The sequence below is a fragment of the Narcine bancroftii genome, chromosome 1 (genome assembly GCF_036971445.1).
Source record: "Narcine bancroftii isolate sNarBan1 chromosome 1, sNarBan1.hap1, whole genome shotgun sequence".
Classification (NCBI taxonomy): Eukaryota; Metazoa; Chordata; class Chondrichthyes; order Torpediniformes; family Narcinidae; genus Narcine; species Narcine bancroftii.
Window position 1 is genome coordinate 281,405,544 of NC_091469.1, and position 27,784 is coordinate 281,433,327.

Consider the following 27,784-nt stretch of genomic DNA (forward strand, 5'->3'; position numbering starts at 1 on the left):
TCCGTCCCTGAAAGGCGTCCGGGCGTTTAATTGTCCATATTCGCGCGGCGCGGCGCGATTGAGGGGAATGGCTGAGGGAGCCGACTTAATCGACATTTACGCGGATGAGGAGTTTAATCAGGTAGGCGAGCACGAGTTCTGGGAAAGTGGAGGGGGACTGAAAGTGGAGCGGAGGCAACAAGAATCGAAAGATTAATTGGAGGTCTCGCTCGGAGAGTGGATAGGATTGGAGATCTCCGGATCAGGCCTTGGCTCGATTTAGGAAACCGGGGCGATCCCTTTCGTGGGCCGAGTATTTGCACTTTAGAACCACCGGGAGGCGAGACCTAGCAGCTTTAGGGGGAACGAAGCCCTTGCAAGTTGAGATGAAGCATAATAATTCATTTGACCAAAAATGTAGAAAATCTGAATTGGCCTTGGTTGATCCTGTTGATAATTTCACCTGAAGAAAATAGTGGATAGTTCGATGTGTGGTTTACACCTCCATTGTGTTAGGCATGATATAGCGATGCGTGCATTTGAAAGAAGCAATTTCATAAATGACTAAAATAACTTCGCAGAAATCAAAAAGTAAGCATGATGTTAACACACCATATGCCAACATCTTAAAAAGAGAAAAGTTGCTTTAATTTTTCAGATCTTCACAATGATTGAACTATTTGCTGATGATTTTTGTTTCATGATTGTATGTGAGTTTGTCTGTGCACTGGCAGCATGCAGCAAACTTATCCTTGATTGATCATTACAAAGCAAGAAACAGAGAAAGTAGTGGAGGAACTCATCGGGCAGGCAGCATCTGTGGAAAGCAATAGATTGTCAACGTTTCGGGTTGAAAATGCTTCATCAGGAAAGGGTGTATCATTCTAAACGTTGTTCAACGTGCATGTTTGATGGGGGCTGGGGGGAGTGGTGGTGGTGAAATTGCTCTAAAAAGGGAAAATGTAAAATTTGCAAATATGAAATAAAACCAAACAATACTGAAAGCTTCATATTTAGCATTTATAGTTGTAACTAAGAAAAATTATGGGTGAAATACTTTAGATTAATACCTTATTTGTCATGATCAAAGTCAGTGCCTTGGGGTGTTTTTAAGTGGTGACCTCTTTGTCATTTTAGTCGCTGTGAGTTATAAATTCATGGAATTTGAATACTTATGAAAGAGAAGGCCTCCATTTACTCATCCTAATGCAAATCCATAACCAAAAAAAAAGCTGCCTTGTCTAATTCTACCATCCTTCACTCGAGCCCTATATGTCATGGCTCTTTAATGACACATCCAAATATTTATTTATATTTTTCTACCTATTAAGGCAGTAAGTATGCTCAAGACCACTACCACCCTTCTAGTGATTTTCTTTTACCCTTCCCAATAAATCTACAAATTACTTTGAATCTCTTCCTTTATTCCAAAGAAAAGAAACTCGATTGATCTAATTTTTATTGGAGCTAAAAATTTGGAGTCCTGGTAACAGCTTTGCATGTCTCCTCTGTACCCTCCTCATTGCAATGATACCTTTTCTGCAATGTATTAACTATAATTATTATACTTAACTATGCCCTAAAAATAGGATTTTATATAATTCCATAATTTACCTATGTCTTGACTAATATTGTAAAACATTCCATATTTTATTTTAATACCTTATTGACTTCTGTCATTGTTAAAGATCTCTGACCATACACTGCATTATTTTTGTGTTGCACTCACACCTCTTAATATGTACTCCTGCCACATTCTCTAATTTGTATTACTTCTTTCTGTATTATATATTTGCAATATTTTATTTTACTGTTCTAATATATTTATTATTGACCCGGAGTTTTCTACAATGTATTTAAAAATTGATATTGAACCAAACAGTGCTGATTGAAAACTAGTCTTCCAAAAGGGAGTCAATGGCATTCAATTGTTTACAGCTCTGAATAATTCAGCTGCACATATGCAGAAGTCTGAGATGTGCGGAATGCCAACTGAAAGCACCTTGGAATCCAGTGGTGGAACAATAAACCTCATTGTTTATTAAAACCCAAAGTGTGAGAAACACTCAGAAGATCAAGCAACAGTTATGAAGAGAGAAAAACAGAGTTAGAATTTCAGATTGACAACCATTTTACAACATTTTCTATTTCTGTTTGATAAAATTTCAGATCGAGAACCTTTTTTGCAGTTTTTTTTTAAATTTGGCTTTTGGAAAAAAAATTGTATGTTTTGTGGGGAGTCCAAATGGAGGAGTTTGAACTAAACACACCTATAAATGAATTCCCCAATTGAATTCCCGGCAAATATCTTCACTTTGCCCCTGGGTACAATCTTGCACTCAAGATACATCGGTGACAATAATTTGCATCTATGCAGCACTTCAGCATTGTCTTGAGGAAGCATTTTTCAAGGAAAATTTGACACTGACACCAAAAAAGACATGAGGTGGTGTCTGAGACTTTGCACATAGCTGGTTTGAAGATGTGTTCTCTAGGAGAACAGTGGAGAAGTTTAGGGGAAGAAAACTCTAGTGTAGGCCCCTTGCAGTAGAAAACATGCCCATAAGAGGTGGAGCAATTAAACTGAAGGACCATAGGTGCCTAAAATGGAATGGGCTGCCAGAGGAAATGGTAAGGGCAGATATAATTATGACGTTTAAAGGACATTTGGATCGTTACATGTCCAGGAAAGATTTGAGGCACAATACTTAACTGTATGTTCAGACAAAACAGGAGTTCATGCGGCTGCAGGAGTGCTGGAGGTGAATCCTCACACACTCAGTGCCTCTGAAGCAACTCTTTTTCTTCTTTCTCTCTTATTTAGGGGGTACTGGGCAATATTAATGGCAATTCTTTGTCTGCCCTTACAGCAGGCAAAATTTAAAGTATATCATGTATGTTCCATTTTTAATGTATTATTACACCATAATAAAAGGAACCTTGAACCTTGAAGTAAGTGGGATGAGCTTGAATGGTATGAACAAGTTAGACCAAAGGTCCTTTTTCTGTGTAAATTGTTTCATGAAGGAAGACATTTGGCCTGCTGCTTCTCTCTAGAAAGGCAATGAGGATACAGCTTACAACTCCAACTTGAATAGGGTATCAAACTCAAGCAAAAGATAGATGGAGTCAAAAATTTATCTTTCTTTATGTTAATTATCTATTTCTGCTTTAATGTGATTTAATGTGTCATTTTTAAAAATTAATGTATTTGAATGTTTTAAAAGATTTGAATGTCAGAGATATTTTTAAATTGTTAAGAAGCCTTTGAAAGCCAGCAGTGTCTTTGAAAAGGTAGCTCGTGTATGGAGCCAGTTCAGCCATGCCAGATGCCTGTTACGTGGGGGAATTGGCTCATCTGATCTTCTGCATCTGGTAAAAATAAGTATGGAAGGATACCAGAAGTAACAGATCCAAGGGCAATCTGGTGTATACATGAAAATGGCTGTCTTGTCGCAACATGAATGTTCATGATACTTCATTGATAAAATGTCTGACTACTGATCCCTTAAGAGTAAAATTGCAGGCAAACCACAAAACTGTGATTAAAATAATGCTCATAAGAAACAATGACCCTATACTAATCATAATTTTGGCTTTTAGAAAAGTATTTTTGTTTTTAACAGAAGCTTGAGAGCAAATACCTTATCAGTTTCTAAATGAGTTGTGTAATTCCATGATGAAAGAAGCAATTGTAGATTGTAAGGGAGAGGCTTGGTAATTTATTAGTCATCAGGGATTGCAGTTTTTTCTCCAGTTTTTCATAATGCTGTGTTCAAAGACTTGCATTAATTGAAATATAAATAAGGACTGTAGTTTGCCAGCTGTTTTCATAGTATGAAGTCGAAATAAGCCCATGCAAACTGCATAACCACGTTTATTTTAAGATGAAGCCATCTTAAGAATTGTTTCAGTGGTTCACAGCAGGTAGATTCTAGTTTAAAAATTATTGACTGGAGATGGATGGGTAATGGAGACCACGTACGCTTTCAAATTAATTTTTCTGTCAACTATTATATATCTGGAGTTAGCAGCAAGAATGCATATTGATGTTCAAATTTGTCTGACAAATAACAACAATCTGTTCCAATTTGTCAGCCTTTTATTTCAAACAGGCCAAATTTGTATCACGAATATAATCTTGTGATTCAACTACAAAGACGGTTTGTTCTTGGCTGTAGGTTTGACACCTCAGATGTGCAGTTTATTAATCTGGGGAAGTGTTACTGACTGCAATGCCTGTTGGACAAGGAGTTTAATGTGGCTAAGATAAAGACTGTTTTAAGCTTGGTAATAATGTTATTTAAAGAGAGACTTGCATTTGTGTAAAACCTTTCATGTCTCATTTGGACCTCCAAGTAAAGTGTTTTTTGAAATGTAATCACTCTTAATTTAGGAAATGTCGAAAACAATGTGCTCCCATAAACACTAATGTGATAAATCACCAGCTGATCTGTTTTTGATCATGTTGAGTGAGGGATGAATAGTGGCCAGGAAAATGAGGATAATTCCCTTGCTGTTGGATCAGCAAACAAAGGCTTGGTTGAACACTTCATCAGCAAGACAATTCTTCTGATAGTGGAGCTCCACTTAGTTGTTACCCTGGGGTATAAGCATAAGCTGATGATATCAACAAGAAATCAATTCATTTACAAAAGTTTTGAGTATCTCATACTTCAATGTTTTGAATGTCAACTTTGTATTTATTTAAAAAATTAAAAATATATATACAGCATGAAAGCAGGCCCTTTTGGCCCATAAGCCCATGTTGCCCAAATAGCCCAATTTTACCTACAACCCCGCCCCCCCCCACCCACCCACTCCCCGCCCCCAGTACACAGTACATTTTGAAGGGTCGGAGGAAACTGGAGCATCCGGAGTAAACCCATGCAGACATGGGGAGAATGTACAAAACTTACAGACAGCGCCAGATTCCAACTCGGGTCGCTGACGCTGTAATAGAGTTGTTCTAATAGTTACGTTAACCATGTGTGTATGCTCAGTTGACCAGTTGAGGATGGAAGTTTACTTGTAACTGAAAATGTTTTTTTCTTGAACATCAATTAATTTTTAATTGCTTCATATATATATATATATATGTGTGTGTATGTGTGTGTGTGTGTGTGTGTGTGTGTGTGTGTATTATTAGACCATGTGTTATTGAAAGGATGAGCTGATTTTTTAATATACTCTAGTAGGAAGTATTGGTCTCAAGATCAAGCTGCTGGAGTAACTTGGCTCGGTTGAGCAGCATCTGGAGAGGCAAAGGGATAGATGACATCTCAGGTTAAGATCCTGTATCAGGAGTCTCAATTAAATCATTTGCTCCACTATTTGCTGGTGCTTGTGTTTTAAATCTTATTTCATTGGGTCTTAGCATTTTTATTTTACCTCATTCACAAATCTAACATCTTTTCAGCGTTACTCTCCATCACAGGGCTTTGAAATGGCCTCAATTTTTCCTAATTATCTTAAACTATATTAGACGATAACTTTAAACTTACAATTATAATCTCATTAATACAGTGCTATTACAGCACAAGCGACCCAGGTTTGAATCTGGTGGTGTCTGTAAGGAGTTTATATGTTCTCCCAAAAACGTACAAGGTTTGTGGGTTAATTGGTGTATTTGAGCGACACAGGCTCGTGGGCCACAAGGGACTGTTACTCTGCTCTTCTAAATTTTTTAAAATGTAATCTTGAATGGAGGATGCAGCATTATTTTAGGTATTGCATTGAACAGAACAGATGCCAAAATGAACAAGATCTTTTCTGCATTCACATCATTCATATCCCTGCAAATTCCCACAGATTTATGTCTCTTCAGAAGCCTCTTAATGCTGCCATTGAGTTTTCCATCATTGGCAGCCCATTCCAGGCGCCTACCCTTCTCCATATATACAGAATAATTTTCCCTGCATATCTCCTTTGAACTTTTCTCCTCTCAGTTGAAATTTGCTGTTTTGTCCTGCAATAAAAATTTTGACTGTCCACTCTGTTTATGCCTCATATAATTTTATACCTTTCCATAAGGTCTCCCCTTATACTCTGAGGCTCCAGAGGAAATAACCCAAGTTTTAAAATTAATTTAAAGTGGTATTCCTTTCTACTTTTATAATCGAATATCAAATGAGTAATGTGCATATTAGATGGTAGTCCATCCACTATTTGGTTGTATTGTCTGCTTTGAATGGGGGAAAGATGCAGCAGTGATCCGATAGTGGTCATAACTGGGAACTCTTATCTGATTTTTCTTTTACTGAAGAACATCATCCCACTTATTTATCTTGTATTATCAGTTAACATGGATTGAACCTCAGAGCATCTTTTTAGATTTAATACCACTTACTTGTGCCTTTCTGTGTAAGTCTTGGGCAAAGCCTTGATAGGGTGGATTTAGTTTTGCATTTTTAGTTTTGTTCCAAAACCACAGATTCTTTTAAATGTTTGTGGTTTGCACAGGAAGTATTGTTAGTAAATACTGAACATTCTCAATTGTATTTTTGCACTTGGAGGTATTTGGGATTTCCCTGCACCACCACAGATGCTGTGTGAACAGTTAAATATTTGCAACATTTTATGCTTTGATCCACACTTTCAACTTTTACACTATTTTGCTTTTTGCAGTTTCATTCTGAGATTTTCTATTAGTTCATTTCTAATGGAAATGGAAACTTGATCATCCACTCTGAATTAGGAATTTTACTTTGAGCTGCATTATTCTCAAACAAATTATTTTCCAGTGTACTTGAGATGTACTCTGTTGTCCCTACTTTCTCAAATATCAATAATCTTTTATTTTCTTGTGATAGAGAAGGTGATTTGGCTTCTTGAGTAAGCTCTTAGAAGAAGTATATCAATTCCCATTTGTTCTGCACCTCATATTCTCTCAAATGTGCATCATTCAATTTTCCTAACAAAGTCCTTTTGCTCATGAGTCCGTGCTGTCTAAAAACACCCAATAAACTTACAACCCCCAGTACATTTTTGGTGGGAGGAAACTGGAGCCCCTGGTGAAAACCCATGCAGACATAGGGGAAACGTACAAACTCCTTACAGACAGTGTGGGATTCAGTCCATATCGCTGGCTTTGTAACAGTGTTGATCTAACCGTGCTGCCTAATATTGAACCAAGGTTGCTGGAGCTATGAGACACGGACATTACTTGCTGCAGTACTGTACTGTACTCAAAGCCATATGTTTTCTCAAGTTTAGAATAATTAGAAGTGATCTCATTAAAGCTTACAAAGTTCTAATGAGGCTCAACAAGGTGGGTGCAAGGAGGATGTTTCCTTTGCTCAGGAGTCCAGAACCATGGGTTACAGTTTTGGAATAGGTTTTTGGTAATTTATGATTAAAGTAAGGAGAATTTCTTAATCTTGAAGATGTGGAATTATCTACCCAATTGAGTTCTTTATTAAAATGATATTTGAAGTAAAAGAAAAATAATGCAGATTGGTAGTTCTTGTCTATGTAAATATGAAATTATTTTAAATTTATAACTCTTTGTATCATCTGTTTCATAGTGGTCAGCTAAATGCACTTCAGTGTTTACAGCTCTCAAAATGCGGTAAGCAAAGTACTGCAGATACTAGAAACTTGAAATAAATTGAAAATCTTGTGAATTGTTAGAGCTTGCTGTGATGTGATTAGTAGACAGAAGTGTGTACAATATAGGCATGTGTAAATATAATAATGCATTATTTCCCATGTATTTTTTTTAAAAAAGCTGTTAATGTAAATGTTTAAAGAGTGAGGCATGTATTTTGTGTTCTCTCTGGGAAGCAAAAAAGATTCTTTCAAGACTCTGTGGAAACACTCCTGGGTCTGAGTAAGAAGTTTGCTGCGTCCTGCTTCACTGGAAAATGGACACCCAAGTCTCGGCTAGTGTTCCAATACAGTGCTGAGGAAGTGTTGCATTGTCAAAAGTGTCCCTGCAATATTGTAACGAGTTTCAGGTATGCTTTATCAAGTGATTTGCAAGGTTATGAAATGCAGCCAGATGGAAATACAAAAGGTCAGTCTGGAGGAACTGTAGATCAGAGATGTGAAATGTTGTAAGTTGTTTAATCACATAATGATCCTGACACATTACGTTAGTTCAGCTGACCTAAAAATGTTTTGCCGTTGATTTTCATTTGTACTCCGCATCTGATGCCTCCCATGCCAGTGTCCAACAATAATTGGCCAGCTTTGATGAATTCCATTTTCCCTGATACTGCTTTTCCTTGGTTGCTCGTCCTGATGAAATCTTTCACTATGTTCATCACTGACTGCACCTGGATCAGCAGGGAAGATGTCCAACTGTGAAGGTAGAAAATGAATTTTCAATGACATGTTGCACTTCATGGTTTGTATACTTGAAGCACGTTAAAAAAGTGACAGGAAATCACAAAAATAAGTTATATCTAAAAAAAACAGTTTGTGATAAGAATATTTGAAAGTGATTTTCATGATCAGCAGGCTAATATCCATAAAATACACCCAAAAATATTTAGGAAGCAAAATCTTCCTCGTCCAATGTAATGAATTAGTGGAGATTGTTTTCCAGATCAATGTATTGAAGAAATAATGAAAAGACTGTTGATTTTAGATCCAGCTTTGACTAATGAGAAAAGATTAATTATAAAGCCCATGTTAAGGATGCCACATTGAATATATTTTCAATTTGAATCTAGGATCTTGTGACAAAACAAGGCAAACTATAATGGTATGAGGTGCAAGTTGGGTTCAGTAGATAAGAAAACTACATTAAAAGATATGACAGTAAATGAGCAATGGGTTGATTTTGAGGAAATAATAGAGTTTCTAAGAAATCTCTTAAGCACCGAAAAAAATCAGGAGGGAATGTGCTTTTGGGTAAAAAGAGGAGCAGAAGATAGACTTTGAGTGCATAGACAAAGGCTTATAGTGGAGCAACAAGGAAAGGTAAGCCTGATGCCTCAGACATTTTCAGAATTTGGGAGGGAAGGAACAAGATATTAATAAAGAAAGTAGATGTTTAGTATAAATTGACAAGGATTGTAAAAAAAATTAACATTTCAATGGGCATGTAAAGAAAAAATTAGCTAAATTAATGGGTCTTTTTCAGACAGATGAAATTACATTGGGAAATAAAGAAATTGCAAGAGAAATTCACAAAGATTTTAAGTATGTCTGTACAGATGACACTGAAAGCAGGCAAATAACAAAGCGAAGAAGAATTAGCCTGAGCAATAAAATAAACACAAGTAAAATTGAAGTCTTGGATAAATTATAAAGACTGAAAGCAGAGAAATCTTAAGATATAGTGACTTGATGTGTAATTCCAAGGATTTGAAAGAATTAGCTATGGAGGTTGGAAATGGTTTTCAGCATATTTAATTTCAAAGATAAGGTACTGTTCCTCCAGATTTTAAAGTAACAAGTGTACTCTACCCTATTTAAATCAATTGGTCAAGAGAAAGCAGGGGATTACAGGCCAGTTGGCCTAATGTGGATAATGCAGAAAGTGTTAAAATCAATCACTAAAGAAATGATCATGGGATAATTAAAAAATAATATTAAATTTGGGCATTATGGTACGAAAGGGAAATTATATTGGATAAATCTGTAGGAATTTATTGAGCTTGTCACTATTAAAATAGATTAGGGAATAACAGCGTATATGGTGCATTTGGATTTCCAGAAGGCCTTCCAAAAGGTGCAACACCACATGTTATTAAGCAGAGTTAGAGCACATGGGATCATGGGTAATAGACCAAGAACTAATTTACTGACATGAAAAGGGAATAAATGGCTAATTTTGGTTTGGAAGCTCTAATTAGTGGTTTGCATTGGAATTTATGCAAGGATCCTAGCTGTTAATTTATCCAAGGTGATGATGCAAAGCTGTGTGGCAGTAAGAGTAGTAGGATGATGTACATAAGCTTCAGAGGGAAAGAGAAAGGCAAAAATGGTGAGGGCAGATGGAATATAAATAGGAAACTTAGAAAAGTTATGAGATTTGATGTTTGAGGGACCCAGGTGTCTTTGCACATTAATCATTGAAAAGCAACTGTGCTCGGGTTGCAATGGCTATCTTGAGCCATTTTAACTCTCATCTCTATTCCCACACCAAGTATTTAAAAAGTCCTTTATCGTACGAGGATTTGAGTACAAGAGTAAGCGTATCTTATTGCAGTTATTGAGACTGAACCTAATCTGGTCAGTTAGCCTTATGGAATATGTACTTGCAATAGAGAGTTCGATGAAAACCCACCAGATTTATTATTGGCATGATTATTTTGTCCCATCAAGACAGATTAAGTAGATTGACCCTCTCCTCTCTGATTTAAAAGAATGAATGGTAATCGGGGCAGCACGGTTGGCATAGCGATTAGTGCAACACCTTTACAATGTCATTGCTTTAAAAAACTGACAGTTCTTAAAGAGCTTAACAGAGGAGATGCAAGGATAATGTTTATGCTGGTGCTATTGTCTAGAACCAGGAGCAATTTTACCCTGAACATCAGGAATCTTGTATAAAGGTGCTTATCCTTTTAAACAAAATTCTTGGGATTGGACACTTCTTGGTATTAGGATGATTTCGGATTATGGAATTAACATAGGAGCGGTACAGATTCGCGTGAAACATAAGACTCATTGAAGTCAGCTCAATGAGCAATGGCCATTATGGTGACTTCGATCCAATAAATAGTCGCTTGAAGGCTAAGTGAGGCACTTATTCGTGACGTGTTTTCATTTAGTTTCAGTACAGTCCAGATGTATTTTAATCTCTTATTTAACACGTAAACTGGAAATGATATTCTTTAACATTGACATGAAATATTCGTAAATAACTTCTGCACTGATGCTCTGTGAATACAGAGTAACCTTCGTGCTAATGGTCAACTAAAGTTATGAGCGTTTCACTCACCCTCCTCTGTCGCTATGCTTATAATATTCTATCTGAAGCTCTCCTAGCGCGTCATACATTACTGCGCATGCTCCAACTGGCTCTCTGACACCGGAAACCGCGCATGCTCACAACTACAAAGATGGTTACGCCCAGCCAAAATGCACTCGGGGCACTACAAACACCCGCAGGGACCAACAGGACATCGACCTAACAAGTAAACAAATAAAACCAATTTTGGTTCTTATGTACCAGCCCAAATTATTATGATTAGACATAAATGTCTTTAATAATAATTACACAATAATACAAATAACATATAAAACATATAACATTTTGTAGCGGGCTGCACTGACCTGCAAACGAACTGGGTCATGGAGATGGAGGCTCACACTGCGCTGACATCACAATGGTCCTGGTGAAGGAATCGCAAAGGATAAACTCTCGGAGAGTTCCAGTAAAGTCATTTGTTTGGTTCAACTCACTTCGAGCTACTGTGTGGTTTATTTTCTTTCGTTCGTTGCACTGGATACCGACCACAATTCAAACAATATACTACTTTCTTTCTTCGTAAGGCCAGAGGTTATCAGCACATAGCCTTGAAAAAGAGTGATCTTTACCACCACTGGATAAATAAAGTCTGTAACCTGTGTAGTATGCAAACAACAAAATAAAGTTAGGTTGGACATAAAAGTTCCTTTGTCTCCAGAATCTTTGAGTTAAAATGCCGATCAGTAAACCTAAACTCTTCCTCAGACAAAAGAGACACAGCTTTGCCTTTGAGTTTAACGTGAGGTACCTCTTCAGCATGTCTTGGCTTTTTTCTGCATTCTACTTCTCATAGGAAGAATTTGAACTCTTAACATCAAATTGATCCTCGATTTTAATGAGTCTCTTTAACCTTTCCACATATATCGCAGTTCTTCTCTAAGATCCACAACCTTCATGTCTTTAATATGTTGCTCCTTAACATCAACAGCAAAGTCAGTAGCTGCTTCAGCCATTTTTACTCCTCTTGTTCCATCATCTTTCGAGCCCACACAACACCAGCCAAATCAACATTCACTAAGGGACGAGCAGCAGCAAAATTCAAACTGTATTCAAACTTTCCACTGACTTAAGCATGCCACTTCTGATGTCTGTAACCTGCTACTTTTAACAAACTAGTTTTCACTGTAGTATCTGTCAAAAATATCGCTGATTTTCAAGAAATGGTTTCACCTACGTGATTATAAGATATTTGCTACTAGATTAGAACCTTTAATCCCTCTCTGGCTAATACTCATAGAGGATGGATGTGGGTTACAAACTCCCCCCAACTCAAGGCATTTCCAAAATGGCCAACATATAACTTTCAATTTCAATCCGCAGAGAGTTTCTTTTCTACTATGCTTCAATTGTCTGTTCCAAACAATAAACTTTAGTTGACTAAATATAGCGACTATGATCCAGTAAAAAAGTTGCTTGAAGGCTAAGAGAGACACTTGTATTGAAACTAATTGAAAATGTGTCATTAACAAGTCCAGATGTATTTTAATCTCTTATTTAACACGTAAAGTTGAAATGATCTTCTTTAACGTTGACATGAAATATTCATAAATTACATCTGCACTGATGCTCCGTGAATACAGAGTAACATGAGTGCGATTGGTCAACTAAAGTTATGAGCGTTTCACTCCCCCTTCTCTTTCGCCATGTTTATAATATCTGAAGCTCTCTAGCACACATACATTACCGCACATGCTCCAACCTGCACTCTAATACCCAAATGCACTGTGCAAGCTTCGGGAACCATGCATGCTCTTAACTACAAAGATGGTCGTGTCCAGCCAAAAAGCACTCAGGCGCCTCTGACGCCCATGAGGACCAACAGGATTTCGACCTAACAAGTTAAGTAAACAAATTAAACCGATTTTGGCTCTTACAACCATCTTCATTATCCATAATACCCCATGCAGCTGGAATCACTGGGAAATGCAGAGTGGTCCCAGCTGCACGGGGGATTATGGGTAACAAAGACGACCATTGTCTCCATTAAAACCAAAAGAGGCTCACCCCGCCGGGCCCTTGTTTGTCTCCTTCCAGCCGGGCTCGGTTGCTCTCTTCCTGCTCGCTGCCTGAGTCATGTTCTCTCCCTGCTTGCCACCTGAGCCATGTTCTCTCCTCATTCTCTTCCCACTTGCCCTCACGAGTCGTGCTGCCACTCTCTTCCGACTCGCTCACCCAAGTTGTGCTGCCGCTCTCCACTCACCACCAGGGCTGTGTTTCTCCCTGCTTGCCGCCCGAGCCTTGTTCTCTCCTCCCTCTCTAGAACACCTGAAAATATACAGTACATGCAGAAAAAAAAGTTTGGTTTTTGGAATCCCAGATAAAGGGATAAAGACCTGGGTTGTGATGTATTTATCTTGATGAGTTAATCCTTAGTAAAAATTTAAGGTTAATGAGTTTCACAAATGTTAGATTTAAGTAAATTAATGAGAAGGTAAATCTAAGCTTTATTTGAGGAACTTTGGGTGAGATAGGCAATGGTTGTTATTCTTTGTTGGATAATAAATAATAACAGCTGTAGAATTTTTCAAGACTGATCAAAAGGATTTTGGATATTAAAGGAATATGAGGATTGTCAAGAAAGTGAAATGGAATCTGAATATCATCCATGATCATTTTGAATTGTGGGCAAGCACAGGGAGATGAATTGCTTAGTTTGGCTTTGGTTATGTTTTAGTTTTCAAAGCATGCAGATTTTGAGAACTGTTTTTATCTTAAGTGAATAAATAATTTGATATTTGTCACCAATGATAGATTCAAATAGATTTAAGCTTTATATTAAAACCCTAAGCATTGGGTTAAACAGAGATTCACCACCTCCAACCTTATCTATTGTATTCAGTGCTCTGGATATGATCTTCTCTACATTAGTGAGAACCACAGAATAGGTGACAGCTTTAGTTAGCAACTGGACTCCAGTGCACTGGCTGTCTTTAGCTCCCCATTGCAATTCCTCTTCATTCCCACACCAACCAGTCTGTCCTCAATCTCCTCTACTGCATGGGTGAGGAACAGCTTCTCACATTCTATTTGTAAACTCTACAAACCAATGGCATGAACATTAAATTCACCAATTTCAGGTAACCAGTACCCTGTCTCTTTCTCTCTCCTGATTTACCCAAGTTCTCTCAAACTTTTATTGCTACCCCTCCCCCCTTTAACCAAGTCTCTATCCACTCTCACTCCCTATTACCCACACATTCAATCTACTAGTAAAACATGAAAGTCTGTAAACACCGTGGTTTAAGTAAAAATGCATTGCTGGAGAAATTCAGCAGGCCAAACAGTGTCCTTTGTATAGCAAAGATAAAGATACAGGACATATTTGATATTTCGGGCTTGAACCTTCATCAGGGTATGGCGAAGGATATACCAAGGTATGGTGAAGGACCTTGATGAGGGGCTCAAGCCTGAAACGTTGGTTAGGTATCTTTATATTTTCTATACAAAAGACATTGTTGGACCTGCTAAGTTTCTCCAGCATTGTGTTTTTACTCAGTCTTCTATGTTCCCTATCACCTTCCCCAATTTGTTTACCATTGTTTTCTACCTGGTTCCACTCACCACTTCCTTTCTTATAAGATTGCATAATCTCCAGCTCTTTACCACATCTGCCAGCCTCCCTTCCCTTCCCTCCACCTCCTGGCTCCATCTGCATTTTTTTGCTCCACAGCATCTGCATTCTCTTTTGTCTCCTGTTGGATATGTGACTTGTGGGAAGATAAATGTTCCAACTGCAGAATTTTTATTTCAGCATGCCTATTGTCCCCACTATGAGCAAGCGTACTGTAGGGGTACTGTACAGCAAAGAGAGCTTTTTTTAATTAAAAAAAGGACAAACTATCTCAGGAATAGAAGCACACTTGCTAAAATTCACATTTTGGATTGCATAAGAATAGCTGCACAACAGAAGCTTTAATCCATTTACTTTAAAGATTCTATGGGTATGGTTAGAAAGAAACTCTTTCTGGACATCAAGAATGATGTAACTGTTTGCAACCCATTGGATAAGACCAAAGAGATAGCAACAGAATGAGGCTATTCTGCTGATTGAGTCTGCTCTGCATTCAAATCTTGGCTGAAGTATTCTTCCTTTCAAGCCCATTTCCTGCATTCTCCTTATAACCTTTGATGCCCTTGATCAAGAATCGATCTACCTCTCCTTTAAATCTACCCAATAAGTTGGCAATGAATTCCACAGATTCACTATCTATTGGTTGAAGAAATTTCTCTTCATCTTTGTTCTAAAGGATGTCCTTTTATTCTGAGGCTGTGCCCTCTGCTCCTCGACTCTCCCACTTTTAGAAACCTCTTCTCCATGTCCATTCAATCCAGGCATTTCAATATTTGATATGTTTCAATAAGGTTCCGCCTCATCCTTGTAACCTAGCAAGTCCCAGTGGACCTCTGCTTTCTTTGTTCATTTTATCAACTTGTTCAAGTTCCTTTGCAGACTCCTTGCTTGTTCACAGTACCCACCCCTCCATCTATGTTTGTATCATTTGGCCATAAAGACATCAATTCCATCATCTAAGATTCTAAATCATTTATGTATGTGAAAACTTGTGGAGCCAAAACCCTCAGGGAACCGCTGAGACCATTCAGTGCACTGTGACCGTGCCATTTGAGAAAGGTCGATCATTCTGAATCCCACATACCACCACTTGTTCATAAACTTTGCACGTCATGGCCTTAAAAGAATACACCTGAGCACCTTTTAGCTATCCCTTCACCATTCTTTGCTTGCACAATCATTTTCATTCTTTTCATGGCTCAGATTGGCTTTGAATTACTGTAAATACTTGTATAATTGTTGATACCATGTTAGAATCAACCCCTTCCCCATTTTCTGGCCCAAAAATCGTGCTTTTCTTTGTATGGCCCGTGTAAAAGTCGACCCCCCCCCCCCCCTCCATGTTTAGGCTCCCGACCTACTGCCACAGTGGACCCTTTCTGCAGCCATCCGCCCACCGCAGTTCCTAACGTCCCAGCCGCCCACCCATCCGAGCTCCCAACACCGAATTCCTGACATCCCAGCCATCTGCCCATCCAAACTCCCAACCGTGCATCCTCGCCCTGGCTTCCCGCCCATCCACCTGACGCTCTGGATGCCTGCCTATCTGAACTCCCGATCGTGTATCCTTGTACCAGCTGCTCATCTGAGCTCCCGGCTGCGGATTCTCACCCTAGCTGTTGTCCATCCGAATTCCCAACCATGGATCCTCAACTTGGCCGCCCACCCATCCAAATTCTCAACCATGGATCCTGGCCCGGACACCCGCATATCCTAGCCCCCGCTGCCAGCCCATCCAAATCCCAGACATTCCACCCGCCTGTCCGAACTCCCGACCGTGGATCCTTGCTCAATCTAGTGCTCCCGTTGCCCAAATGCAGACTTACCACCCGGTTCTGGCCATTCAAGCTCTCGATGCCTGAACGATGTAGGTACTTCATGAGGGCAAAAGTACCCCCCCTCTTTCTTTGGCCCGAAAAAATCTAAATATTTTGACGGTTACACAAGTATATATGATGCTAATTGAATACCAGTCTCTCCAATTTCATCTCACCTCATACTCTTTCATCTTCTCTATAAACTATAGGTTGTATGCTTGACTTTTCCATGCTGCAAATTCACCAATTTCGAGTCCAAAACAACCTCTGATCTCAGTTCCAGTTCTTTCCCAAGGTGGTCTTTCACCACCATATCCCTTCATGGTTCAGACACCCTCAACACACAGCCTCTCCCCTATTCACCCTTCCCTGCTCCCTGTTTCTCTCTAGCCTATACCAGATTAATTTTCTGTTTGCTCATTATATAACCGTATAACCGTTTACAGCATGGAAACAGGCCATGTCGGCCCTTCAAGTCCGTACCGGTTCACTTGAACAACTCCACTAGCTCCTCCGCAAACTCCTGAGGAAGTAGAGGCTTTCTTCATGATGCCATTGGTGTGTTGCCTGGCATTAATACGAACAATCCCCAATAATATAAAGAATTTTTGTATTATTGTGGTTCACATTAAGACCTTGTAGATCTCTCAAAATCCAGGCCCTAGAGTCAAATGAAATTTCAATTTTTATAATATCTGAGGTCTTATAATATCTAAAGTCTTCCAGATAAGAGCAATTCCAAAGCTTATGAAATAAATCTCCATCGCAAGTTTTACATCTCTGACAACTGGAAGAGGGGTTATGGTATCTTTTGTGCAGTCTATTTGAAGTTTAGTAGGTCCTATTAAAGATATTAAACTATATTTGTCTGTTTAGTTGAGAATAATATAGTTTGAGACATTTGAAGGATATTACACATCGTAATTGCATTCAAGATCTGATTCCCATTTATTTTTAATGTCACTCTTAGTATAGATTGGCAAGCTACTGTTTGACATAACCATTCTCTTTTGTGCCTCCACTTCTCACTGTAGACCCCCAACCTCCGTGGGAAATGGATTCTACCTCCCTTACAGATGTTTTTCATAATTCTTTATACCTCTATCATATCTCCTCTCAGCAAATCCTTTGTTCACTTTTTAAAAAATTTCATCTATATAACCTTGTAACAGTGGACAACCTTCTTCACTGTCCAATGGACCACCAACTTTGGTGTCATCTGCAAACTAATCATGCCACCTTCATCCTCATCCAAATAATTAATATACATGATGAAAAAAAAACCAGAGGATTGATTCCTATTGCACATCACTGGTCACTGGTCAATCTGAGAAACAACCCTCTCTACCACTCTCTGCTTCCAGCCATCAAGCCAAGTTGTATTGGATTGGTCAGCTTGCCCTGGATTCCACAACCCTCCTGACCAGCCTCCCAGGCAGGGTCTCATCAGAGGCATTGCAGACAGAAGTCCATGCAGACAACTTCTACTGTCAGGCATTATCAATGCTCTTGGTAAAACATGATTTTCCATGCATAAAGCCATGCTGGTTCATCCCTAATTAATCTTTGCCTTTCCAATCTTCAGAATCCCTTCCAGTAACTTTCCTACTTTTTTTTTATTGGCCTGTAGTTCCTTGCAGCCAAGGACCCATCCAACCGTGGCCATGATCTCCTCTCCCTCCTACAGTAGGAAGAAGGTTCAAGAGTGAAATCACACTCCAACAAGCTCAGACCTTTTCTTTCCAACACTCATCGGACTTCTGAATGAACCTCACAATAGTGTTTTACTGTACTCACTGTCATGAGCTCTTGTTCTTCTGTTTACACTGTTGCATGAATATTGGAGTTGACTTGCTGAACTGCTCACGAAATATCAGATACATTATTTTGTAACAATAATCTTGAACAATGAAACTTATTCCTGCTCTCCTTCTTGAATTAAAAGCACAGAACTAGCTCTCCTTTGGTACCTCATCTATGACTAACAAAGATGCAAAAATCTCCTTCCTCACCTTCATAACATCCAAGGATATATCTTGTCATACTTCAAAAAATCCAATGTCTCCTCCTTTGTTTGTATTGATAAGCTCCAGGACATCACTGTTTCCTCTGAATTCAACTGCTTTCATGTCCTTCTCCATTGTAAATACAGCAGAGAAATATTCATTTAAGAGCTCGCTATTTCCTGTGGGCTCACGCCTAGATCATGACACTGATGTTTAAGGGGACCTGCTCTCTCCTGAGTTACCCTATTACTATTAACACTTGTGGAATCTACTCTGATTCTTCTTTATCTTGTCTATCAGGGATATATCATGACCCACTTTGGCATCCTAGTTTCCTTCTTGCATGTACCCCTGCAAATTCCATATTTGTCAAGGGACCTGCTTGATCCCAGCTGCCAACACCTGACATGTGCTTTGTCGTTTTCCTGACCAGATCCTCAGTGTCCATGATCAACCAAAGATTTCCTAATCGTACCAGCTTTGCTTTCACTCTCAGGAACATGCTAGCCCTGAATTCTTCTACTTTTTAAAAAATATCCTTTTTACCTATATTCCTTTACCTATAAACTGCCTCTCTCAATCATTTTTGAGAGTTCCTGTCTGATGTTATCTAAATTAGCCTCCCCTTTCCCCCACCCCACCTCCCATTAAAGATTTTAATTTGAGGGCCAATCCTATTTTTCTCCATTAATGTCTTGAAACTAATAAAATTATGGTCACTGGCCCCAAGTGCACCTTTAAAAATTAATTATAAACATCCCATTGAGAATAGATGTACATGCCTTGGTGGTCATTATCATAGATCAGTGTACTCTAGCAAAAAATCCAATCAGTCAAGTGTGCCATTAACCTCAGAGACATTAGGGAGAAGTGTAAAATTGTACAAGTTGACAATCCTTGCAGTGCACTAAGGAATGTGCTTCTGCTACTTTGTATGATTTAAAAAAGACAATGCATTATAAATATTGTTCATCCTTGTTTAATTCTACTGACCTGAATGAAATGTGTGGTTTTCTTTCAGGAGACTGATTACGTTGCAAATGATCAAGTTGACCTTTATGATGATGTAATAGCAGCTGCTGATGGTAATAACCATGAAGATCAAAGTTTCGATGAGCTTTTACCGCGGACACCTGGTGAGAACCAGAAAACAGAAAATAGCACCAGGCCAACCATAGTTTATACATATGGAGGCAAACGGCAAGCTGTCTATGTGGGAAACTTAACATGGGTGAGTGAATGTTATTTTGATGTATGTTAGAATATAGTGAACGACAGCTGTGCTTGGGCAATCTGAAAGGTTTCTGAATGTATTAACTTTTTCTGTCATTATGTTAACTTCTTAGATCAAACAAATTTATTTTTCCTTTTCTTGCTTTAGACTACTGCTTGAACATCATTACTCCTGGTTCTTCCGAATGATCAAGTACCCTTATTCCTGTTATGTCAAATCGTTCCCACAAATCTGTCATCTTGCCCATTTCTCCTAAAAGCAAAGAATCTAATTCGTGTAAACAGGAGTGAAATTACTAACTTGCACTTGCTAGAAACAATAATTTCACTCATTAAGAACTTAATTTTCTGATTATAATATGAATTTACTTAAGTTTTCCAATGACCTATAAGTAAATAAATATGATAAACAAAAAAAAAGATCAGCAGGTCCCAATGAGTCTGCTCTTTGTCAAGATAGTGCAAATTAACACATTGACCCTTCACTCTCTTCTTCCAGTCCCCACACTGCATAAATTGGTAATGTGTTTCAAAGATTATTGACTTTACAAAAAGAAAATGTTCCTGATATCTAATCTGACTGCACCTTTCTCTGGTGTTCTCTGGTCTATTTATTAAATAGAAACCCATATGAACCACATCTAATCCTTTAATTATTTTGAAAGATTGCTAATCATATCTTCTCAAATTCAATGCTTTCAGGCAGAATTAAAGCCATGGTTTCTAAGCTAAATTTTATTTAGAGAGGAAAATTGATAATGATACAAGGACTGTTCCATGCATCCTACAAAGAGACAGGCATAGCTTAGACCCATGCAATAGCTTTTTTTTTTGATTTGGAGATAGTGAATGGCACTAAAGAAAGAGTTGAGTAATGCAAGAATCAGTTTAACCAGGTGAAGAAAGGATGCAGTTTTCAAGAAACCTAAAACCCTTAGGCTGTCTCGGTGTGGTAGAAATGAAAAGGGTTTGAATGTGCTTGATGAAATTGAGCCAGGTAGAACTAAAAAAAAAATGGAAACTCTCAAGGTGGTGGAAGTCGTGAGATTTCTCACACCTCAAGATGCTTCTGTTCTACAAGATCATCAAGCAATATCATTCTGCAATATTGAATTAAAATATCAAATTTGCCTGGAAATGTTATAGATGTGCACTTTGAGGAATTGTTTTGCTGCATTTCATGATGAACTTTTTTCAGTCTATATGAAGGTTGATTCCTATGATTACTGTATTCTATTGTATCCAGTGCTCCTGTTGTGGTCTCCTCTACATTGGAAAGACTGGACACAAACTGGGAGATCACTTCATTGATTACTTTTGCTCAGTCCGCTGCAATAATGGGGTTTCCCGGTGGCAACCCATTTCGGTTCCCCTCCCCGTTACCTTGCCGACAAGTCTATCTATTGTCTCATGCCTTGCCAGACTGAGACTACTGGCAAATGGGAGGAACACACCTCATATTTCATCTGGGCACCCTCCAACAGGAAGGCATTAATATCGACTTCTCCGGTTTCTGTTAACCTCCCCCATCTTTCCCTATCTCCTTTCCTGTGTTCGTTCTTCCCTTTTCTCTCTGTTTCCTTTATCACAGCCCTGCATTCACAGAGCCAACAACTGCCCCCTGCAATCATTTGTCACCTTTCCTTTCCTTCTGGCCTCTTGTCTATATTCAGTTATCACCTTTTATCTGTTGTTTGTACTCATCTCCCTGATATTTCTTTTATTTAGGGGTCTGCTTGCTTTTTCTCGAACCTTGAATAAGTGCTCAGGCCCGAAACATTAGCAATATATCTTTACCTCTTATGAATATTGCGAAACCTACTGAGTTCTTCCAGCATTTCTGAATTTTTATTGTATTTCATCCGTCTATTTTTTTATTTATATTGTGCCCAAGATTATGACTACTGAGTAGTTCCTGTTTTAATTCACTCCCACTGTTTTTTTTTGTTTTGTTTTTAGCTTTTCTGAAAATGATTTGTCGAGGTTTTCCAGTTTTGTATCCTTTCAGCTTTTTATTCCATTCTTTGCCCTATCTTCCTCATTTTCATTGCAAATGTTTTTATCCACATTTAGCTTTAGCTTTTCTTTTTATTCCAGATGTGACCTAAGTCATGAATGTTCGGTGTTATTTTTTTCATTCCTGACCCTTTTTTGGATTGCTACTTTACTCTTTAGCTTTTAGTTCACAGTTATTATTTAATTATTTCCTCTTTCTTGAATTCTTCAACCTTTTTGTCTTTTCTCTCTGCTACCCCTTTTCATTTGTACAAATTTAATATTGAGTGTGTGGACAACATTGTATGAAACAAAAGAAGATAGGTTCTGTTGACAAGACCTTTCTAATTATCCTCAGGAGGTTGTGGTAATCTTAAAATGTCTAATAATTTGCTGCTTCAGAGTATAGTTAAATGGAAACTACCATATTTGACAGCATAAAAGACCCACTTTTTTCCCCAAAAATTGGCTCAAAAATATCCCCCAGGTCTTGTATGCGAAGTTGAAATTGAGCAGATCGCCAGCTACTCGCTGTCCTGGGTAAATTTTACCTCTCACTTTGTTCGTTTTAGATTGGTCACAGTGTTTGAGCTACCGAAAGAAAATAGACACACACACCGAGAGCAGTTCAGTTTATACAAATGTTTATTACAAATTCAAAAGCTGATTTCAAACTACAATATGCTAGCCTTCCCAACTATACTTATCAACGCCTGGACTGGTCCCAACTGCCGAAGCGAGGCAACGACTGCACACTTGTAGTAGGTTGTCGGGGCGCTGGTAGGAGCTTCTCCACCTCCCTCGACCGGGACATTAGCTGGACTCTAGAAGTTCTTCTTGCTGAGAGATATTGCCACCTCTCGGAGAGTCTCAAACTTCAGCAGCGGGACCATGGCTTATATTACCCAAAAACTGCTTACCCAAGCACCTATTCCCAGCACAGTAAGAAAGATAAGCGAGCAAGCTAGCATGCCTAGGCTTCTATCGAATAACGTAATTTTTAGCTTATCACTTTAAATACAATGGTTTATTTTGCATCAAGGCTAGGCCTCTGACAGTCTGTGACCAAAACAAGCAGGAATATTAAATGTTCTTGGTACACAGATGTCCTTTTGTCAGATAACTGCATCTCTTGCCCCTCGGTGGAATTTAGCTTGTGTCTGCTGATTCTAAAAAAAACAAGCAGGTTCTCAGCCTTGCAGAAGCAAAGGCTGCAAAAGTAAAAAAACATGGTTAGAATCTTCCATTACACTCGCCCAGCTTCAAGAAGTTCGCGGAGGTGCTATGGCTGACCAGGAAGTGGGCCCACAGCTTCGCAGACCTTCCTTGGGTGGCCTGTGCTTTCTCGAGTCAGTGCTCACTTTCCCCAGTGAGAGGGCTGACCAGGGTGGCCTCTGCCAGCAGCATAAGACTGTGCTTTCTAGAGCCGCCACCGCTCACTCTCCCTGCTGAGAAGGCTAACCGTGGTGACCCCTGCCAGCAGTGCAAGAGATGCAGGAGGAACCTGTTTACCAATTAAATACATTTAAAAAAATTCTTAATATTCCCTGCTGAAGTGGTGGGATTTATATGCCCATGGGTCTTGTATGCCATCATTTGAATTACCACTCATCTCAAATGTCCAGACCAGTAACAAAAACTAATTTCCAAGCCAATAGTCTGGAACAAAATTAAAAACAGACCTAATCACATGTAGTTCAAGCTCTACCCAATTTCAGGTGCTTAGTTGTTTTCTATATTCAATGCAAATGACCCAGTCAGTGTTACAGAATTTCAAGTTTCATTGACCAGTTTAATGATAAATTAAAACATTGACAGAGAACACCTGGGAATACTGAACAAATCACTTAAGTCCAACTTGAAACTTTATCGTGATTAATCCAAACCCATCTCCAGGACACATGTAGTTGGATCTAATCAGGCTTGGGTTAACTTGTCAGCCTCAGCCAAATTAATAAATTGATAGTGTTTTTTCAATTTTAAGACTTTCTGATTTTTTTTGGTATTTACAAACATTTTAAAGCTTGAATTTGCAAAGTCTATGTTTTTAAATGGTGAGGAACAAGCAAATTTGTGTTATTAAAATAAAAAGGAAGATAATTATAGTGCCAGTATTATGTGCAATTTTAGATATCTTCAATTAATTTTAAAAATTGTGAGTTAATTTTTCAAATGCAAGGGAAAAAAATAGCGCAAGTTCTGGCTTTAGAAACAGTTGAGAAGATGCTGAAAATCTTGTCCTTTAATTTTAGCTGGCTAGTGCCTTTCTAACTTTGATTTCTGTCATTCAGTGGACAACAGATCAAGATGTGGCAGATGCTGTCCATTCAGTTGGTGTGCAGGATCTATTGGAAATCAAGTTCTATGAAAACCGTGCCAATGGGCAATCAAAAGGGTAAGTGCAGGTGAAAATCCAACGACTTCATGAGATACTCTTGTCTTTACCAAAAATTTTTAAACATCAGAAATCTTAATTTATGTGCAATCTGATTAAATCTCAGAACTAACTCCATGCTTCAACCACAGTAAACGTGCTTGTATCACAGTGGTTAATTGAGATATTGAAAAGTAGTGTATCGATATTTTGTGATAAGCAAGCTCCCTATGATTCTGGCCATGGAACTCCATACTGTAATTTCAGTATTGCAGTGGAATCAGAGCACATTTATTGATTAGCGGTCATGTGCACCTTTCATTGCTGTTATTAACCTGCTGATATGTGTAAACCAGGCAACACTGAAATAAATGCTTAAATGCTAACTGGAAATCAAATTTTAATTTATGTTTGAGAATATTGCAGGCCAAGTCATCCTTGAGTGAGATTCTTTGAGTTACCTAGACAAAGAAAGGAATTACGGGATGTACATTTTTTAAAAATTGAGTGAATGAGGAATTATGATTTAATTTTAGGACTCTTAATTTGTATTAATTTTAATCTTCCTTTTGAGTTAATATGGATATAACTAAGATGAAAAATTGGAAGAAAGAGATTCAGAAATTGGTTAGAAGGCAGCTAGGTTTCAGCCTGAAAATTTATTATCACTGGAATTTTATCATTCTGGGTTAAGTATTTCAGTTTCCTTCCAATTGCAGCTTTAACATTTTTTTTTCATTTTGTGTTCATTTTTATCTTCCATTTGGTCCTCTCTTCTCCAAATTAATTAGAAAAATAGTTGCTTAGCTAATATCATCTAGCAAATTCTACACCGGTGAAAGAAAGCATAGACTTGGAGCAGCTACACTCCACAATAGCCATCTCAAGTTTCCAATTGCATGTCAGTTTAACACTCTTTCTCATTCCTATACGAATCTGCATGTCCTCCATTTTCTCCGTCGCTGTGCAATGGACAAATTGACTCCGAGGCACATCATCTCATATTTTGTGTGGATAGGTTACAGCTCAGTGATACGAATGTTGAATTTTCAAATTTCAGGTTATCTATGCCTAAGTGTTCTCCTCCCATACACACTCACTCAATTGCCTAGTTTTCTTCTTTTGCTCATCCTTCCCCATCTTCTCCCCATTGGTTCTACTTCTTACCTCCCAGCCTCTATCCTAACCCTGTACCCCAAGATTGCTATATACTGGCAACTTTTCCTTTCGCCTTCAGTCCTGATGTAAAACCTTAACCCAAAACATAGATTTTTGCCTCTACAGTTGTTGCTTGACCTAGTCAGTTCTTCGAGCTTTCTGTTTCTTGTTACAGCAGTTCACTATTATTTTAAAGCAGATTTAATGGAGACTTTTAGGATTCTCACTGATACTTAGAATTATCTCAAATAAAAATTCTGGCACAATGAGATTTGAAGATTAGAGGGATGGTTTGTAAATATTGAATGAAAGAAAAGATGGAAATAGTTTTTGGTGTAATTATGGGAGATTTGGAGGAGTCACGTGATGGAGTAGTGGCCGGTAGGGTAAAACCAGCCCTCTCCAGAAAAGAAGAAAAAAAGTTAAGAAAAGACAAAGTTCAATAAATACAAAATATAAGAAATAAAAGATAAAGTTGTAGAGAAAAGAAAGAAAATGGCACCTAAGAAGGAAAAAGTAAAAACAATCAGAAAAAAAGGAAAAGACACCGAAAAGAAAGGAGAAGGCCTTACCTGCACGAAGAAACAGGGAGCTGTGGTGGAGAAGAGTGCCTGATCTCCGAGGTTGGTGACGGCCCCACGGAGTTGCAACCGCTGGTCTGCAAAAATGGATCTCTGAGCCAAATAAAAGTGTGCAGTGCGCAATCTAAGGAGAAGGAGAACACTGACGTGAGGGGGGCTCAGCTGAGGAGCAGGCAACCACTAGAGCGACCAGCTGAGGGATGCCTGACACCAGAGCTCTCAGCTGGAGGAGGAGGAAAGCGGCAGGAGAGGAAGTGAGGAACCAGGCGAGGAAGAAAGTTGACGGGGTGTACGGCAAGAGGAGCAGCAGCAGGATGCTCGACAGATGAGCAGCTCAGAAGAAGAGAACCAACAGCAAGAGACCAAGCAAGAGGAGGCCGGTCAAAGTGAGACAAGGAACTCATCAGAAAAATCAGAAGAGACACAGATACAAAGAAGAGAAGAAGAAGACACAAACACAGGTACAGACCCCAAAGAAGAGGAAGAAGAAGACCAAGATCTTCACAGAGAGAGAAGGTAAAACAGTTGGACAGAATATAGATAAAGTTTTTTTTGAAGAGCAAATGAGAGCATTAAAAGAATGATTGTCATTAGAATTTAGTGCAATTAAAAGAAAAGTGAAAAGAATAGAAGATAAAATGCAAAGATTAGAGCTAGTCATGAAAGAAATAGGGAAAAGAGTAGAAAATTTGGAAGAAGGAGAAATGGCTGTAGAAATGGAACTAAACGACGTAAGAGGAAAATTGGAAGAAAGTGATAAAAAAATTGAAGAGACACAAGAGTTGTTAGCTCAGAAAATGGATATGTTGGAAAATTATAGTAGGCGAAACAACATAAAAATAGTGGGCCTAAAGGAAGATGAAGAAGGCACAGACATGAAGGAATTTATAAAAGAATGGATCCCGAAGGTCCTGGGATTGACAGAAATGCAGGAAGGAATGGAAATAGAAAGGGCACACAGAACACAAGCTCCGAAATCATTGAGACATCAAAAACAAAGATCCGTTTTAGTAAAATTTTTGAGATATACGACAAGAGAAAATATACTGGAGCGGGCAAGGAATAAAATTAGAGAAGACAATAAACCATTGGAATACAAGGGTCAAAAAATATTTTTTTACCCAGACATAAGTTTTGAACTCTTAAAGAAGATGAAGGAGTTTATTATAGCAAAATCAATCCTATAGAAAAAAAGGTTATATAAAGGTTAAGACATCCAGCTGTGCTAAAAATATTTATCCCCGGGGAGCAAAACAGACTGTTCTCGGATCCAGAGGAAGCACAAGAATTTGCATAACGCTTGCAGGACAGAAGGAGAGATGAAGAGATGTAACAAGAGTGAAGAACGGCGATTAAAAAATATATATATATAAAGATGTAAAAACAATATATATGTAAAGAACTAAAGAAGGGAAAGAGAAGGGAAGAAAGGAAGTAAGGGGAAAAAAGGGAGAACTTTGTTATATGTGTAAAAAAGAAAGTGTTTTCTGGGAAGGTTGGGGGGGAGAGAATAACTGTCACTGCGAAATCAGTTGACGCTTGCGTCAAATGGAAAGGGGAGTTGTGGTTGCCCGGCAAGGGATAAGGGGCAACTCAGAGAGAGGGGGGGGTGGATATTTGGGGTTAAGGGTATATTGAATGTGGGAGTTGTTGGAGTATCTTGTTTTAAATGTGTTGTCATACATTGAGTTTAAAAAGGGAAAATTGAGAGATGAAAATGGGGAAAAGGGGGATAGTGGTGGTGAGGAAGCGAAAATGAGGTGTAAACAGGATATGAGATGGCCATGTTGAACAATATGACTATAAACATTAATGGAATACATAACCAAATTAAAAGGTAGAGGCTATTAAATTTACTGAAAAAAGAAAAAAATAGATATAGCATTTGTGCAGGAAACGAACCTAACTGAAGTGGAACATAACAAATTAAAGAGAGACTGGGTAGGGCATGTAGTGGCAGCATCATATAATTCAAAAGCTAGAGGTGTAGCTATATTAATTAATAAAAATGTACCAATCAAAATAGAGGAGGAAATAATAGATCCAGCAAGGAGGTATGTAATGATAAAGTGTCAGATATATTCAGAATTTTGGAATTTGCTCAATATATATGCACTTACTGAGGAGGATCAAAAGTTTATGC

The 27,784-nt window shown here is 38.4% G+C and overlaps 1 protein-coding gene across 3 annotated transcripts in view; it reads left to right on the forward strand.

Moving 5' to 3' along the window:
* The first annotated feature begins 13 nt into the window (after positions 1-13).
* The window catches only part of LOC138744817 (cleavage and polyadenylation specificity factor subunit 6-like), an 80,383-nt gene continuing 52,612 nt past the window's right edge, over positions 14-27,784 (forward strand). For 2 of the 3 annotated variants that reach the window (XM_069901529.1, XM_069901547.1), the window contains exons 1-3: positions 14-121; positions 19,322-19,531; positions 23,820-23,923. In XM_069901529.1, coding sequence (XP_069757630.1) covers positions 68-121; positions 19,322-19,531; positions 23,820-23,923 — 368 coding nt within the window. In that variant the 5' untranslated portion in view covers positions 14-67. Of the gene's footprint in view, positions 122-7,505; positions 7,550-19,321; positions 19,532-23,819; positions 23,924-27,784 lie in introns of all 3 variants that reach the window. The other variant, XM_069901539.1, reaches the window with a different exon arrangement.